The 17,092-nt window shown below is 41.5% G+C and overlaps 1 protein-coding gene across 6 annotated transcripts in view; it reads right to left on the bottom strand.

The window, feature by feature from the left end:
• Positions 1–17,092, bottom strand: part of ncor1 (nuclear receptor corepressor 1) — a 57,803-nt gene that overhangs the window by 21,728 nt on the left and 18,983 nt on the right. For 5 of the 6 annotated variants that reach the window (XM_029447923.1, XM_029447926.1, XM_029447927.1 and 2 more), the window contains 7 exons: positions 9,794–9,924; positions 8,011–8,306; positions 5,603–5,668; positions 2,936–3,072; positions 2,741–2,840; positions 895–1,327; positions 678–801 (listed from right to left, as the gene is read on the bottom strand). In XM_029447923.1, the coding sequence (XP_029303783.1) occupies positions 678–801; positions 895–1,327; positions 2,741–2,840; positions 2,936–3,072; positions 5,603–5,668; positions 8,011–8,306; positions 9,794–9,924 (1,287 nt within the window). Of the gene's footprint in view, positions 1–677; positions 802–894; positions 1,328–2,740; positions 2,841–2,935; positions 3,073–5,602; positions 5,669–8,010; positions 8,307–9,793; positions 9,925–15,743; positions 16,132–17,092 lie in introns of those variants that run through there. The other variant, XM_029447928.1, reaches the window with a different exon arrangement.

Raw genomic sequence — 17,092 nt, 5'->3', positions numbered from 1 at the left:
ACATCTTGGAATTTCTGCTTTCAAATGATGAATTGAATTTGAATTGAAGTTGATGAGCTTAAAAGTAAGACTCTTTACATCTTAAACTTAAATTAAGACCTTGGAAGTTACATTATTCAGATTTACAGTTCACATTGTCAGCATAGCACACAATGGAACTGATGAGTACATAAAACATAGAAATTAAAAGGCTGACGATGTAAACAAACACCAATACTCTCTGATCTTATCACACTGCTCATAACAGGGTTCTTACAGCTTATGAAGAGTAACATTTCAAGCACTATTAAGGTACCAAAACCAAGAATTGCCAGGCCCTCTAAACCTTTATCATTACATCCAAATTGTTCAATTTAAATATATAGAAATGTAGTTAAAAGAACTCCTATATATCCACGGCAATCAATGTATATTGTCACTTTGTTTATTTTACAAGCTTTTATATTAATTGGATTGCATGTTTAATGCTGAGCTAGCGCCGCTCTTTTTCAAGGAGTATATTCAAATTCAAGCACATTCCTAACCTTGAACACATAATGGTTAATTCAATCTTTCAAGACTTGGTATAAACCCTGTCATAATAACTGGTTAGAACTGTGTCAGAACTGTGGGCATGCTTTAACCTGCTGCCTGCCTCTGTGCCAGTCTGAAAGGATGAACCTCAAACTGTGACTAACCATAGGTGGGATGGCAGCTGCCCGCTCTTGCATCTGCTGGATGTTGAGTTGGACTTGCTTGGGTGAAGACACCAGCACAGTGCCCGGAGGGTTGAGCAATGAAGGCTTTTCCATGGTGAACATTCTGCAGAGGCAAAAAGCAAAATGTATGTCAAAAATACTAAACATTTCCTGTTATTGTAAACCGTAATCATGTTCAAAGAACATGAAAACAAACCTCTGTCTTTCAGGCTCTGCTTCCACATCCTCATCAGCACTGCAGGTGGCGCTGGAGTCATTATCTGAGTGGAGCTCCCTATTCCTCTCGCCATGATCTTCTTTTTCTCCTCTCTCCTTCATCTCAGGCTCCATCTTGACCTGAATCTCTCCAGTGTTCATGTCCACATCCTGAGGTTCGGTTTTGGGATGCACCGAGCCTGCATAGGAAGCCATCCTGGCCTTCTCCTCCTGGGATCCAGTCTCACTCTCTGGGCTTTTCTCTTCCTTTACACAGAGTCCTCCGTATAAAGGCTCCAGGGCCTTTCCATTACTGGCCTGACCTTTGTCCTGATCAGAGCAGTGAGCATCTCCTGCAGCGCTGTCTGCCCTCTTTGAGTCTCCAGACTGAGAGGGGGAGGGAGCACTCTCTGTATCAGAGCTGTTGTCACCGCCTGAGGAGGCATGAGTGGATGAATTAGTAACAAGTCAAACAATGCATGAAACTCATTGAAACTCACAAGACTTTTAAGCCAATTTGAATGCCCTTTCGGAATAAAGGACAACCCAGATAAAATAATTATGACAGTAAAAACAGGGCTGTCACAACATACATCTGCGTACTGGAAGACTAAGTGTATTGATCGTGAAAGAAAGAAATGAGTTACACATTTCTATCCTATCTATTCTATCTATACACACATGTAATTGCCAGTTTGAGTTGTATCTAATCTATGACCAGTTTTTGTTTATTTAATGATCTTGCTTCATACTACTAACGTTTGCTTGTGATAAATCCAAGGCCTCAATGATACAAGTAAACAGACTTTCAAAATACTCTAATAATCTCGTGGACGAGACTGTGGGTCAAAAACAAGACCCTAAACAAACTGCAGTAACAAAAACGATTAATTCACATGTGAAAATCATTAAACCTTAAGATAAAAAATGCATATTTAAAAATTCTGCCTGCCTCTGTTGCTACAGTTGTTGCCATGGTGATGGTAGTCAAGATGGTATGTCTATGCAAAACCGGAGAGAGAGAGTTTATGCCTAAACATCCAAATGTATACTTAAAGTACACTATAATAGAGCTATAGTAATGACTGTCTGATGTATATAATGTGACATCCACATTCTGCAGATCACCAAGACCTCTAAAGCACGGTTTGGGTTTCCATGAGACGAAGACAAAGTCAAGTAAACATGACAGAAAGGCTTGTGACCTCCTGCAGTCTTGTGAATCTTGTGAACTAGAGGCTGTCTAAATTACATACAAGTCTGCTGAGCCAGACAAAAAGGACAAACAAATAACTAAAATTCAAAAATCTATTTCTATCTTTTGGTTTTTCACGGTGTGGAGGGGAGGGAGACGGGTAGACAGACTGGATCAAACAAGTGGACCGGCACTTTGTGTTCAAAGAGCAGGCTTTGTTGAGTCTTCAAAGCAAAGACTTTTTATGCAACAGGCGCCCATGTACTCAGAATTAGTTCATATCTTTTATCCCCCCCCTGCTTTTTTCCCCCCATTTGATAATATTTTCCCCCTCCCTCATTAAAACTACAGTCAGTGGAGAGCAAGCACATTGCCGACAACTCAAATGACATGACAATTCAGAGGGCATTTTGGATCAGGCTTCCCAGCTTTGCACTGTACTTATCGCTACGTTCTTTCTCTCCACACCCTCTTTACTTAACACTTGGTAATCTGAGGCAAGGACAAACATTCAATACAAAAATCAGCCTGCCGAGTATCCTTCACCCAGGCTGTCGTAGGACTCAGACAAACAGAAAGAAAAATCCAAAACAAATGTGCTTGTGCACCGTGGGTGTGTGAAAGTTTAATGATGAGCATATGATTCTCTGACCTTCACTGTCATCTGGGTTGTCATCGTCATCGTCATCATCAGGTGACGCCATGGCGAGACCTTCACTTTGAGACCTATCGGCACGAGCTCGCCGTGTATCCTGGGAAACAAGAAAGAGTAGCGTTTTAAATTCAAACATTACTGTTACAGTTTAATAACAAACCATAACAGAAAGCAGATAGCAAAATAGTTTACCTGCTTATGCTGCTGAAGCAGGTTGTCCAGGTTGTGACGTCTCTTGTAATTGAAATAGAAGTTCTTGCACTGTGCCTCGCTTTTGGTGCCCACCATTTTGGCAATGGCTGTCCAGTTTCGCCCGTGCTCAACTAGCCCTGGTGCAGGACAAAAAGAGACAATTCGGCATTAAAAGATTTGCAGCCTTGAAACGCCTGAAAGAATACAAACTAATAAGAAGAACTCACTTGTCATGTGTCAAGATATAAGCGAATGCTTTATTAGACTAAATGCAATAATTGTATGCACTGTGTTTGAATTGAATTCAACTGAAAGGCTCTAAAAAGAAACAGCAGAGTATAGCCAAGCCATTAATGCCCGAATTGACATGGACATACTTTGAAATGCTATGCTTCTCATATCTGCAATTACGATGGATCAGTGCCATTAAGTATATGATTCGCTAAGATGATCACGATGCATTCTTAACAGTCTCTTGTAGAGTAAAAAGGCTGCTGCAGTTGTTGTTTTAATTGATGATGAACCTTTAGTTATTGCTGTAAAATTACACTTGACTCTGTTGCTATTGTTTGCTGTTGGTCTTTCACATCCTGATTAACACATTAACACTGAGCTGTGCTCACAATCAGCTTTGACGCCTGTCCCACTAAACTTTCAAACAACTCTGCCAAGCTGCAGTGAACTGGAAGACTGCCATGTACCTTTGACATTAGAGCTTCTCTTCACTAAATCCTGTAACCCCTGTGACCTCCCCAGGCCTACTGGGATGAGGGATCCTGGCAGCTGGACAAATCACCACAGAGCTAAACACAAAGCCCCATTACGGACTGTTCAGAGTGAATCATCTTATTTAGAGTTACTTAAACTTGCACACAATCCAGAAATGTTAAAAACAGGAAGGTGTTTGTTTTGTGAGGTACAGTAGACACCTAGAGATGACACATACAAGAGAGTCCTGGCAAAAACAAACCAGATCTCTATGTAGCCTCCTTTGTTTTGACTACTATGGCAACAAAATCTAAGCAGCCATAAAAATATGCATAAAACACTCATTCACATAACAATGCCAAATGCATAACTGAGCCTAGCACACAACACATTCAACAAGAAAGAATGTGTGGCCCAGACTTTCACTTAAATATCATAAGATAAACTTACACTTGGTTGCTCAACCGTCTGGACAGTTACTGTACATTTGTAACATGATAAATTACAGTAAGTAGAATGACAGAGAAATAATCAAGTGGAATAATTTAACTTATTTAATGCTGCCAGAACAAATGTCTGCTTTCTCCATTCCTAGTTCAGCATAAAACGTGACAGTAATACATACAATATCAGTATTATAGTATTACCAAGGCAACAATCTATCCATTCATATTGTGCAAACATCCTTAACAAAAGTCCTTGAGAGAAGATGCTATCATCTTAAATTTTAAATCCTTGACTTGGTAGATACTTGGCATGACAAATATAATTGCTATAAATGTTATAAGGAATAACTCCCAAGGCAACCTTTGTGAACCTTATAACATTCAATTTTCATATTTACATTAAAAAAAGTAAGAGTAAGAGAAGAGTTTATTAATTTATCGGGTAATTTTTGCGGTAACAGTTTGTGGCGCTGTTGTATTATATGAATTATTAGTGTAACACTTCAATTAGATTGCAGGTGTGAAATTAATTACATTGACTACAACAACAAAAAAGATTATTGTCTCGTTCTCTTCATAGAGTTAGTTACAGAGTTCCTTTCCTCTCCATCAGACCTGAGAAGTGTTAGCCTGGTACACACTGAAGTTTATGCAGATCAACAGGTTACAACAATGGCTGAGAGTGGAACTGTGTTCAATGTGCTTGCATGACCAGCCATTTGTGGCAGCGTGGTGTAAAATATATTTCTGAGCGTGCTTTGTCATATGACTAGAGGATGTGCAGGTCTCTTTTTGGTACACTAATCCACAGACATGCCGAGCATACAGGTCTGAATGCCTGAGGAGATCACAGCAACAATGCAGTTTTGTTAAGAGGGAAACAAATCTCCAGGAGAGTCTTAATAAATCCATATTAATCCATTTATTTACTCCCTCAGACTAAAGGTTCTTGGCACTCAGGGAACCTTACGTAACAGCCTATATCAATAAAGCCAAGCTATAAGGGGGAAAGGGGGAACTCTTGAATGGCATATGACCTGACTAATGACTGCAGCAGTGCAGTCTGACACCAGTATGCAACAAACATTTTGAAGAATCTACAAGACCAAAGTAACTTTAACATTTTCTAGAGGCTTTGACAAAGTTTTTGGATGTGAATAATAGATCGTTGGAGGAACTGTCACACTCTATTGCTTCATGGATGGCCTTAAAGGATCTCTTCTATAAAAAAAAACAGCAGAGAAGTACAGCTGAAAGAAAAAGGGAAATCCCTGAAACCCTCCATGGGTCTCTGACTGCTTTCAGTAAAGCAGGAGTATGATTTTCTATTTGTGTGAACGCATGACATGCACATTCATTCCTGTGTGCATATAAGAAGCGGGCAGGGCGAGGCAACATCACATAATCAGAAGAGGAAAAGAGAAAGAGAGAGAAGGGGAACAAAAAAGCCACAGCAACACAGACAAAAAGTGAAAAGACAGAGGTAAAGCGAGAGAGAAATAAATTAAAATACCTTTTTTGGCGACCTCCATCTCCTCCTCGGTCCAGCGAGAAGTTTCTCCAGTTTCACCAGCACCAGCTAAATCACAAAGAAAAAAAGACACAGCCCCATCAGCACTGATAGAAAGAAAGGGTGAGAGAGACGGAGGGAGACAGACAGACGGAGAGTGACAGTCCTCCCTTCAGCAGTCTCTTTCTCATGGCCACTAATCTAATAATCTGTTTACATTCAGGGGCTGCCGAGACCCGCTCCCTCACTTACACTCTTGCTCACTCTCCTACTCTCATTCTCTCCTCCCTATCTATCTCTTTCTCTCCCCTTCCTCACAGCCCAGAGCAAGCCCTCCTCCTCTGTAATCCACAAGGGGAGGGCCTTGGTCAGCTGATGTAGCGCCAGACAGTGGAGGAGTTTAGAGTCCTGCCTCCCTCTTTGGGAAATGGCCTTGGATGGAGACAAATAGACAGATAGAACAGCCAGCCCAAAACCCTCCAACCTCTTCTACTGTGACAACGCACACACACAGTCCTCCTTCTTGCCTCGGCTTGGCTACGCATTTCAACCCCCCCTCACAAAATTCATAGAAGTGCACAATAAGTGTGGAGGGGGCCGAGTGAACTCTAGCCCACTCTCCACCATGGCACCTACTGATACTGTCTAAACATTTGGACTAATATAGCAGCAGATGTACCTTTGACATCAACAGAAGGCTTTCCCCTCCTCCCAACCCCCAACCAACCTCAAAGATGAGGAGATCAATTCGCACTGTTTAGACGGCTCCTACCAAAGGTCCCCTGGCCACACAGTCTGTTACACTTAGTTAAACAAATGTCGACTAGACTTCCTTTTCCCGAGACAAAACTCACATGTTCTCCCCGTGACATGTTAGGCCCCTCAAGGGTGGTCATTAATCTCGGGCCAGACAGGGTGTCGGTCTACAGTATAGTATCTCTCTTACGTGCACACGCGCATGCACACACACGCACGCACACGCACACACACACGCACGCACACGCACCACCCCCCCACTGAGTCAGCAGCTCCCTGAATTTGCCTGGCACCATTTCAACTGGGCAAGTCTGAGAGACAGCTACCCTTTAGCACCTAGCCCACTTACTTCTAAGAAGCAGCATAGCTGCAGGGGTTACTACAGTGCAAGCAAACAGACACACAAAATCCACAAATTAGTCCCCAAGGGAGATTACAGTTGACTCAGTCCTACCTAAACCATGATACGCCCAGAACAGGGCCAGAAAGGTCAGGGGGTTGAGAGGATGGAAGGACGCGCTGCAGACGCTTAGTTAATCACATTATAAGGGCAGACCTTGCATAACTCAAACTGTTGAGAGAGGTAGAGCTCAACGGACAGCAGGTGGCGGAGAAGCAAAGCACACTTAGAAAACAGTGAATTAATGATGCAGATTAACGCCACAATAAACTTAACACACAGGGACTTTGATACCTGAAAACCTGAGCTGGCATTGTCTCTGTGACAAACTTCAAAAGGGTGGACGAGTACAAGTGCGTGTCTGAGTACCATGACAACACATTGAGCAACACATTGCCATGGTGATGGACAGACTACATTCAGCTTCCTGAGTGGAGTGCAGTGCAGAACAAAGTCTGTCTGACATTTGGCAATGAGTGCATGAAACCAACAGTCCACTTTTAGGCTATATATTGTTTAAGATTTATCTTTTGCAGACATTGACTGGTGTGGTTTAAGGGGCCGAGTCCTGCACCAGCTCAGGTACCTGCGGGTGATTCAAGAAAACTAAAGCTCTTTAAAGTGAGTGTGTACCCAGTGTGTTTATTCAGGAGTCAGTTTGGGGATCTTATACTAATTGGTCAGATTGAGTTCAGATTTGACATTGAGATAATTGCGGTTAGCAAAAGGATGTTTTTGCCTACTATGACATTTAATAAGCTAAATGGGATGCCAGAGAATGGATACTGTGGTCACTTGAAAGTAATTGTTACTGTTAATTCCAAAAAACACTGCATGCTTTTTGGAATGTTGCATTAAGTCAATAAACGGACAACCAAAGGTATAGGTCCACCAATTCAAAATAAAAAAACACTGAATTTTAAATTATTCCCATGTGGAGTCTTTGAAAGTAGGAATGTAAGTAAGAATGTAGACTGTGTAAAAAAAACTTCACCAAAATGTGACTCAAGAAGTGACACAGCATCTAGAAAATGTTTTGTTGTTCAGTTCCTAACCAAAAAAATATAATAACAGCATTACTGCCATAATTTTAATAAATTGAACCACCGAAGTGAAGACATTCTTTGCACATATTTTGTAATGAAATGTTGGTTTTATTTTTTCCCCCTTGATTCTGCATTAGTAAGTGTGTATTTTACTAGTTAAGAAAAAACATTTTCAACAACCTCCAGAAAGTATCCCTGAGAGGATTTACCTTTATTAACATCCATGGAAGCTAATGGAGTCTGGGGTTTTGCAGGCTCCTTCATTGACTTCTGCATTGGATCAGACTTAGGGAGCTGTGGAGGATCTGGCAAGGCAGGCTCAGAGGAAGGGGGAGGTGCCTCCTCAGCCGCCACAGATGCAGCCTCATTGGCCATTGAGCGTGTGGTGATCCTTCCCTTACGGCGGCCCTGGCTGTTGGCAGTCTTCCTGCCACGCGGCGTGTTTTGCTCCTTTCCGTCCTCGTCCTCCCCACCGTCACACTTGTCTTTGTCCTTGCCAATGTCCCTGTGGTTTTGGAGAGAGAAACATAGCTTTAGAGACTGTTGTCACAGCAAATATCTATTCCATTTTGACTCAGCAATTAAAGGCCCTGATCGTAATATGTTCTCCATGACTGAAAACACAAGAAAAGCATTTTTGAATTTGCCTGCACTCAAGCCAGACAGACTTGTTAACAAGTTAGCAAGTTGTCTTGTCCAATAGCCACATACAAAAACAGACACTGCTGTCCCCTTCCAAGTCATGAACATGCATCACTCCACCAAGGGCCTGGGGATGTGAAATCTTCCCTTCACTCCACCGTCTTTGATTTTCCTTCATTATTTTATGAGACGATAACAGAACTTGCTTTCTGTTTATCACATGATTATAATAGGTAACTCAATAAGACTAATTGAATCTTACGATATGATAAAAGTCAACTCCTGCGCCATTAAAGATGAATGTGATGCAAGCTTTGTACATTCCCATTTAATGTCAAAAAGGTTTCTTCCAGGAAGGATTGCTTCACAAACAGCACAAGCTACAGTCATGTCTCTTGTTCAAAGGTTGGAAGAATATGGTTGATATACACACAACTGTAGTCTTATTTGCATAAACTTATTTTTAAGCGCATTGTGAAGTATTGCATTAGAAGAACTGTATGGAAACAGCAATATTGTATTAAACTTTTTTTAGGCTAGCTTGAAGTGTTTTTTTGCCTTTGTCGAAAACGATGCGCTAAATGGGACATTGAAATGTATTTGTCGAATATGTTCTGACGTACAAAACATTTAACTCACAAGTGATCAGCTGTCGGCATCTTTCCAGTTATCCCCGTAACATTATACAACCTAGCATTAGTTTGTCTTAAATCTCCGGACAGCATGAAACATGGCCAATACCAGCTGACATGAAAGCTGACTTGCCCAATTAAAACAAATTCCTGAAGACCGCTCTCCATTTTTCTCTCATAGATGAGTTAGATGGCCAAGGCGACTTGTTTTGTTTCCGGTTCGCCACTCTACTTCTTCTACTGTTTACTGGCGGATTACAGCCATGCGTAAAGTGTATCCTATACTGCCAACTACTGTAGAAATTACGCTTTGCGTAGCAGAGTTTATTCGCTCCAAATCATTTTTGTCACATTTCAAAAGTTTGCTTGAAAATTGGGTGGTGATACTGGTGACCAGTGGTCTGGTGGTACGCCTTCCAAACCAGAAGGTTGTGAGTTCAATACTAGGGCTGACACCATTGTGCCCGAGCAAGGTCCCTGAGTTGCTCCAGGGAGACTGTCCCTGAAGTTAGTTCACTGTAAGTCGCTCTGGATAAGAGTCTACTAAATGATGTAATGTAAAATTGAATGGAAACACAACTTGCAACTATACGGGGTCTTTGAACTTTCAAGGGTGACTATTTTCCACTTGGCTTTCAAACACTAGAGCCAAGACTGACAGCATGTAGAAGGGAGCTTTAACTGCAAGCCTTATGGTCAACAACTATTCACAACTCACCTAGAATCCTCCTTTTCATCTTTCTCTTCCTCGTCCTTCTTTTCCTCGTCCTCTTTTTTCTCGGATTTCTCAGATTTTTCCTCTTCGTTTTTCTCGTCAGATTTTTCTTCTTGTGAGGGACGTGTTATTTGCTGGAGACAAAACACAGAAAAGTTTTAGCTGTTTTACCTTGAACAAAATAAAAATAAAAAAGGTCAATGTGTAGATCAGTTACAGTGATTTAGGTTTGCCAGAAGAAAATACCAGGCAGAGAATACTTTTAAGTCCTTAGTGATATCAATGCTTTAATTCAGATGTAAAAGCCTACCACAAGCATTAATTTATGTTTCCCTAAAGTAAAGGGCTTGACTATGACACTAATAAAGATGTTCTAGTTCGTCCTTCCTGACAGCTAGAGGCAGTGCTCAACACTGAATATCTTTAGTCTTGCGCATGCGCAGGTCGAGTATTTATATCAACAAAGTCACGTTTTCATAGTTAGCAGAGTGCTCTTGTTCACGCTAACCCACAACTGCACTGGTGAAGAGTGTCCTTGCTCCCCTCTCACTGCTTCGTGGCCTGGTTTTCTACAAGTCAGCAGAGTGCTCTCCCTCAAAACTGACGTAGCTGCACGTGGCGAGTTCTCTGCTGCTGTCGCTATGTTTAGCTCTCCTGGCTGTAACATCTGTATGGCTGCTCTTCAACCAGAGCAGGGCCATGACCTTTGCCCCTCTAGCCTTGGCCTTGAGCATCTGAGAGAGGGCCTCTCGGAGGACCCGTGCATGAATTGCACCATCATGCCTCGTGCAGTAAGGGCTGCTAGGCTGGCCGATGTGGAGCTGATCCACCTATTTGGTTCCAGAGGAGGATATTGTTTTTGATGGCAGCTTCAGCCACTCCATTTAATGAGTACGAGAAGGAGGCACTGGCGCAGTCACCCTTGTCAGAGACATGGAAAAGGACCCTTTGTACTGTCCCAGTGGAACCAGGGGAGCCGTTTGGCTGAGCTGCCCTACAGGTGCTAGAGCGGACTGTCCAAGCTAGTGAGACCAGACAGCAGTTCTCGGATGGTCTGTGCATGTGACGACAATCTCACAAAGCTGGCCTGTATGGCAGGGTGGCAAGAAAGAAGCCTTTTCTGAAAAAAGAGTCTTGGTTGTGCTATGCAAAAACACACCTGGAAGATTCTGTTGCCATGTGGAAAAAGGTCAGATGGGACTAAGATTGAATTTTTTGGACTGAACTCCAAGCGCTATGTTTGGTGAAAACCAAACGCAGCACACCACCCAAAACACACCATACCTACTGTGAAGCATGGTGGTGGCAACAATATGTTGTGGGGATGTTTCTCTTCAGCAGGGACTGGGAACTTGGTCAGGATTCAAATGGAAAATGGATGCTACCAAGTTCACCCAAAAATTATTGAGGAAAACCTGCGTCCTTCTGCTAGACAGCTAAAGATGGGCAGGTCATTCACCTTCCAACACAACAACGATCCTAAACGTACCACCAAAAGAACAACGCAGTGGCTTAAGGATAGGAAGGTGAATGTCCTTGAGTGGCCAAGTCAGAGCCCTGACTTAAATCCGATAGAGCAGCGACCTATTTTGCGGCACGGACCGGTTTCATGTAAGAAAATATCTTCACGGTCCGGCCTTCAAAGTGTGTGTGTGGGGGGGGGGGGGGGGGGGGGGATAAATATGATGGAATAAAATGATACGGCCGGCATAAAAACAAATATAAAGTGCATAAAAAACTCAGCATTACGCTGAATTAGTGGGAGCCCTGAGCTAGTGTCTCTGCATTATACCACATTGAAAAAAATAAAACATTTGTTTCATGTAGAAAAGAGCATCATCTTAGTGTTTTTAATTTTAAAAATGTAGAGGTTGAGTCCAGATAAATACTGCCTACAGGAGCCGAGTGTAAACATTATTCGAAAGTGAATTTTAAAAAACGGGTCCGACTGAGTGATTGAGGACAGAGCAACATTCTTTATCATCACATAACCACAGAATGCTTCCTTCTGCCTGTTCCATGAAAGCGCTGTGCTGGAACAAGTCTGGCTATGCCAAGCCAAACATCCCATGCTGGTACCAGATGGGGCCATGGAATGTGCTTCGCTCAATGGTAAAGGCAAAAGATATGGGCTCATGCAAAGAGAGAGAAGGCAGGAGGACAACTTATAAAAAAATTAAATAAAAACAGGGTTGTGGCCGCTTGTCTATTTTACAACAACGTGGCTCTGCACATGAGGAGTCTGTCGGCCATATAATACAGTAAAGTCTGATGAAGAAATGCTTTTAAAAAACTCCACAAAAACAGGCAGTACGCAACCGTCACGGCTGTTTGAATTAGCGGCTGTTCTAGCCAGCTCTAACCAAAGACAGTTAATAATCAGAGGGATTTGGCCTTCTTGGAGTGGAGCTACATGACTAGAAAAATGTAATCTACAGTATTGGAAAGAAAACTGCATGTGGTAGTGTTTATTTTGTCAGCAATTTATTTTATTAAGTCTTAGTCCCATGTCAAACACAAGTTACTACTTAGTAGTATTTATCAAATCAAGTCAACCTCAACCTGTTTTTTAAAGTCATAGAAAATAAAGAGAGATTTCGGTAAAGTTTGTATTTTATAAACTACACTTTAGTCTAGTCTTTTTCGTCTACAATAATGCATGTCGATATAGTATTACAGTTGCTACAGTATAGCATTACAGTTTGTAATTAATGATGTGGTGCCGTGTCCTCATCTCATCTTAGTCTTATAAACTACTCAACCGCTTGTACTTATATTATTTTTATTTAATTATCGTGCGCTCGGCACTTTACCTCATATGTTCTTTTGCTCGCATGTTCTTTGCTGTAACGATGTAAATTTCCCCGTCGTGGGACTAATAAAGGATTTCTGATTCTGATTAGTAATAGAAAGGTTGTTGACGAACATTCTTTCATAGTTAACAGTGTTAAAAGTGTTAACTAAAACTGCTGTGATGCCATCTCAGGTTCCCCCACATATACTGCTCAGTTCACAGACTTTCCTTTTAATCAATTGTAGACCAAATTGAAAATTTTGATTTAATCGCTGTAAGCTCTTTAGTCTCTTGTCTATAAATTACTTTTTGATGCATATCAGGGGTCTCGGCAGATTTTATAAATATGATGGTGCAATCTACGGTATTTTAAAATTGGGTTAAGCCACATTAAGAATATCACATGATAAAATAGCCTCAGAGTATTCAGAGCAAAAATATTTAGGATGCGTTATGACTGTTCTACAGTAAAGTATGATGTTAACCCATATTTAGAATATTGCATGCTAAAATAGCACAGGAGTATTCACAGGAACACGTGGTATGATGGTTCTACAGCACAGTATGATGATGCAGCTGCACTGTTAGATTCTTTAAGGGAAGCCCTGAAGATTCAGAGCTCAGATTGCAGGTTGATGAATGCAGAGAGAACCAGGTCAGATTTGGAATTAGACTTCTTGACTCATTTCCTGTCTGCAGTAGTCTGCAAAGCATTTTTTTGGCAATCCAACACATTTCAGAGACTTATTTTGCAGAGCAGACCAGTCTGTTTTAGATCAGTTATCCTCCCTATACATATCCTACAGTGAGATGCTGTTCTGGTTGGGTCAGGGAGCGCTCGTGTTTGCTTTGGAGGTGGTCAGAGAGCCGTGGCATTCCTGCCTCTTCTCTCCCACACTGTGTGAAGAGCCTCTACACAGATGTTCTCCAAAAGTCAATGAGGCCCTGTGGTTCTTCCGTGTTTTTAAATGAAGCTCTTTTCCTGACCTGGCTTGAATATGTTGAGAGTTTTAATTTCTCCCCTCTTTTGCTGATTCACAAGTGCTGTTTGATTGAGGAAATGACAGAGCCACAAGTCAATCTTCCCTTTCCTACCACAGAACTTAGGCCCCCAGAGGAATATCTCACTCTTGCTTCAAGCTATTTCACTGCAGGAATAGGAAATGAAAAGTCTGCTATGCATCACTTCTATTGTTGCAATTCATTACAGATATTGCCATCATCATTTTGACATAATTACTCGGAAATAATGTCTCTTGAAACATATTGGTGACAGGATTATATTAAAAGCAGGAAAAAGGAAAAGAGGTAAAAAATGTAAACAAATACATTTAGCAGCTGCATTTAACTCCTTGGTATAGAGTCTGCATTGAATCCAGAGTTAACATGGTGGCACAATTTATGTCAAAATAAAAAAGGTGAAAAACATCAAGCCTTAGCCACAGTTACCCTGGTTACTGCGAGCTCTGCAAGGGAAAAAATGCTCATCCTCGGTGCAAGTACAAACCAATGAAATCTACTGGACATAAACTTTACTGCCAGGCATGTAAGAAAGGAGCTTGCAGGGAACATTTGCCCACCTTGTATATGTGATGCTTTATTGACTGAACAGAATAGAACAAAATATATTTAAAAACAAATAGACAGCCAGGAGATGGCTGCATTGAACGTTACTTTGCTCACCACAACAGGAATATTATCTCAGTAAAGTCATAGATTAAACATTTTACCACTTAAAACTTTTTAAAACACTAAAAGCTAAATTAAGTAAAACTAGTAAGATGTTGCACTGACAACTGCACAATACTTATACTATTCCTGCATTCTGGCATTTTACCACAAACACATCCTCTGGACTTTGGCTCTTCTGATTAATGTGTTAACAAATGAAACAATAAAATATAGCCTATTGCGCAGTTCTTTTATTTTTTTTGTACATCAGATCAAATTTAAGAGATCTGTGTAAAACTGTATTTTTGAAGGATTGCAATGGAAGATGTAATTCCTGCCCTGGCCTCCTCCGCAGCACACACTCTTTGTTTCACATTTGTATTTGGTTCTTTCTCCTGACATAGGTGATAACAGAACAGATAAGCAAATGTATTTTTTTACTTATTGGTTATTGATATATTGGTCTGGATATATGATGTCTGTCTAAGAGTTCAGCAATATGTCTAATTTAGAAACCAATTTGTGAAAATAGAGAATTCTGATCAAACTACCACATCCCTGCAACGTTGTGCTGTGTGATCTGGAATAAGAAAATACTTTTTGGTTTTCATAGTGAAGAGGTCACTGAAATAAAAGGTGAAAGTTACAGCATCAAGTTATATATATATATATATATAGTTAGATATTACACAATAATAAACATTCAAAATCAATTACATAAGGTCATAAAATGCCACACTGAACTGTAGCTTGTCATAAAAAAGCTGCATAAAGAAATTGTTGAAAATATTTGTTTACCGTGGAAAACTTTTTTATGGATGAAGCTTCCAGCTGACAGTTATAATACAGATGCTGTTTAGTCAGAGCAGAGCAATATGAGCGGGAAGACCCTCAGACACGACCAGGTAGGGAAGGTGCAGCTTCTACTTATGAAAACAACCAATGAAGTGGTAGCAGCCAACACAGTGGGGGATGTAGCCCGAGTGTGCACTGTGAGTTTACAGTTGCCTTTTTCTTCCGGAGTCAGGATATTAATTTAGAGCAGAGGTACAGTTATTAAGATTCAGCTGACATGGGGGACATATACTTTCATGTGCTCAGGGAATGTTATAAAGCTGCCACCGTGTATAATGCCCAATACACGCTGCACTATAAAATATGACATTAAAACTAATTCCAACATTTTCTCCTCCCCAAAGTCCCTACCGCATAGCATAAATACATGCATTCCACAGGCTTGGTTTGACTGTTAAATAAAAAAAAACCATGTCTGCACGTGTCCTAGAAAAACTGCCCTAAAATAGCCGAGTTTGACTGCCTACATGCCTCAAGCAAATAGGCTAAGAAGCAAACTGCCCAAGCAACAGCGCAATAGGAAATACGACACGGGGAAGAAAAAAAACAAGATACAGAACAAGGAGATACAAATTGAGTGAGTGTGTTATCAACTAAAAAGCAAACACTGTGGTTTCAAAGCTAGTGACATACCTGCAAGCTCATTTGCTGGTTATAAAACCCCCTTTGCTCTTCTGTGAGCCACAGCTTACTGGTGTTGTAAATGTGAGTTTACCCTCCAGTACTTCCATAGCGGTGGTAACGGTAGCAGTAGAGGGGCAGGACAGCACCATAGCAGAGCTCCTTAGAAGGGCTGCCGGGCCACGGCACTGCCGCACATATTCCGGGAAAGCGTGTCATCAGGCCGCTTAAGCCGCCCAAAGAATTGTCCATCTCACATGCACGCACTAATCTATGCAGGGTCACTCAAGGTAATCCCTGCCGAGCACTCCTCTTTGATTGGCACTCACAGCAGCACAGTGAGTTTTTGGGCCTGTCAGATGGCTGGGCTGTACCAACTCAGCTATTTCAGAGAGGGGTGTGTGTGTGTTTCTCTCTCTCTCTCTCTCTCTCTCGCTCTCTCTCTCTCTCTCTCTCTCTCTCTCTCTCTCTCTCTCTCTCGCTCTCTCTCTCTCTCTCGCTCTCTCTCTCTCTCTCTCTCTCGCTCTCTCGCTCTCTCTCTCTCTCTCTCTCTCTCTCTCGCTCTCTCTCTCGCTCTCTCTCTCTCTCTCTCGCTCTCTCTCTCTCTCTCGCTCTCTCTCTCTCTCTCTCTCGCTCTCTCTCTCTCGCTCTCTCTCTCGCTCTCTCTCTCTCTCTCTCTCTCTCTCGCTCTCTCTCGCTCTCTCTCTCTCTCGCTCTCTCTCGCTCTCTCTCTCTCTCTCAGAGGAACAGAAGAAAGAGGAAATGGAAAACGAAAGAAAAAAAACACAACAGCACACACTCAGCGGATAAGCTGCCAGTGCTGACTCTGTCTCGCTCAGGTTTTTTTCTCTCAGTTTCACTCACTCGCCCTACATTCCACTGCTGTTGCTTTTGCTCACTCCGTCCTCTTCCTTCCCCCTCTAATGACTCACTCTATTCACTAGAACTGCTGTTGTTAAGTTACACCAGTAGCTTAAAAATCCACAACGTCCTGAAGAACATTAAGGCAAAGAAAAGAAATCTGTATTGACTAACATTCTCCACAATCACAAGAGGTTTTGGGAAAAAAGCACTGGAGACATTTAAGCAACTGACCTGAACCTTAAGAAGATAATAGAGAACATCTCAAACACGCTTTTACATGACAGTGACAAAGTGACAGTTTCTACCACATTTGTGTAAAAACAATGTTGTAGGAACCACATTTAATAACTATGACATACATGTTAAAGAAGCAATAAACACGTTTTTTTGCTTTAACTTATTGTTATGAATTAAATGTAGATTGCACAATGTAATGGCGATAATATTATGACACCATCTGCAATTAGATTGGTTCCCTATAAGACTCGATTTCCCTA

This window comes from Cottoperca gobio, chromosome 14, assembly GCF_900634415.1.
Source record: "Cottoperca gobio chromosome 14, fCotGob3.1, whole genome shotgun sequence".
NCBI classification, from domain to species: domain Eukaryota; kingdom Metazoa; phylum Chordata; class Actinopteri; order Perciformes; family Bovichtidae; genus Cottoperca; species Cottoperca gobio.
Note: the sequence above shows the minus strand (reverse complement) of the source record. Positions and strands in the feature narration are given on the sequence as shown.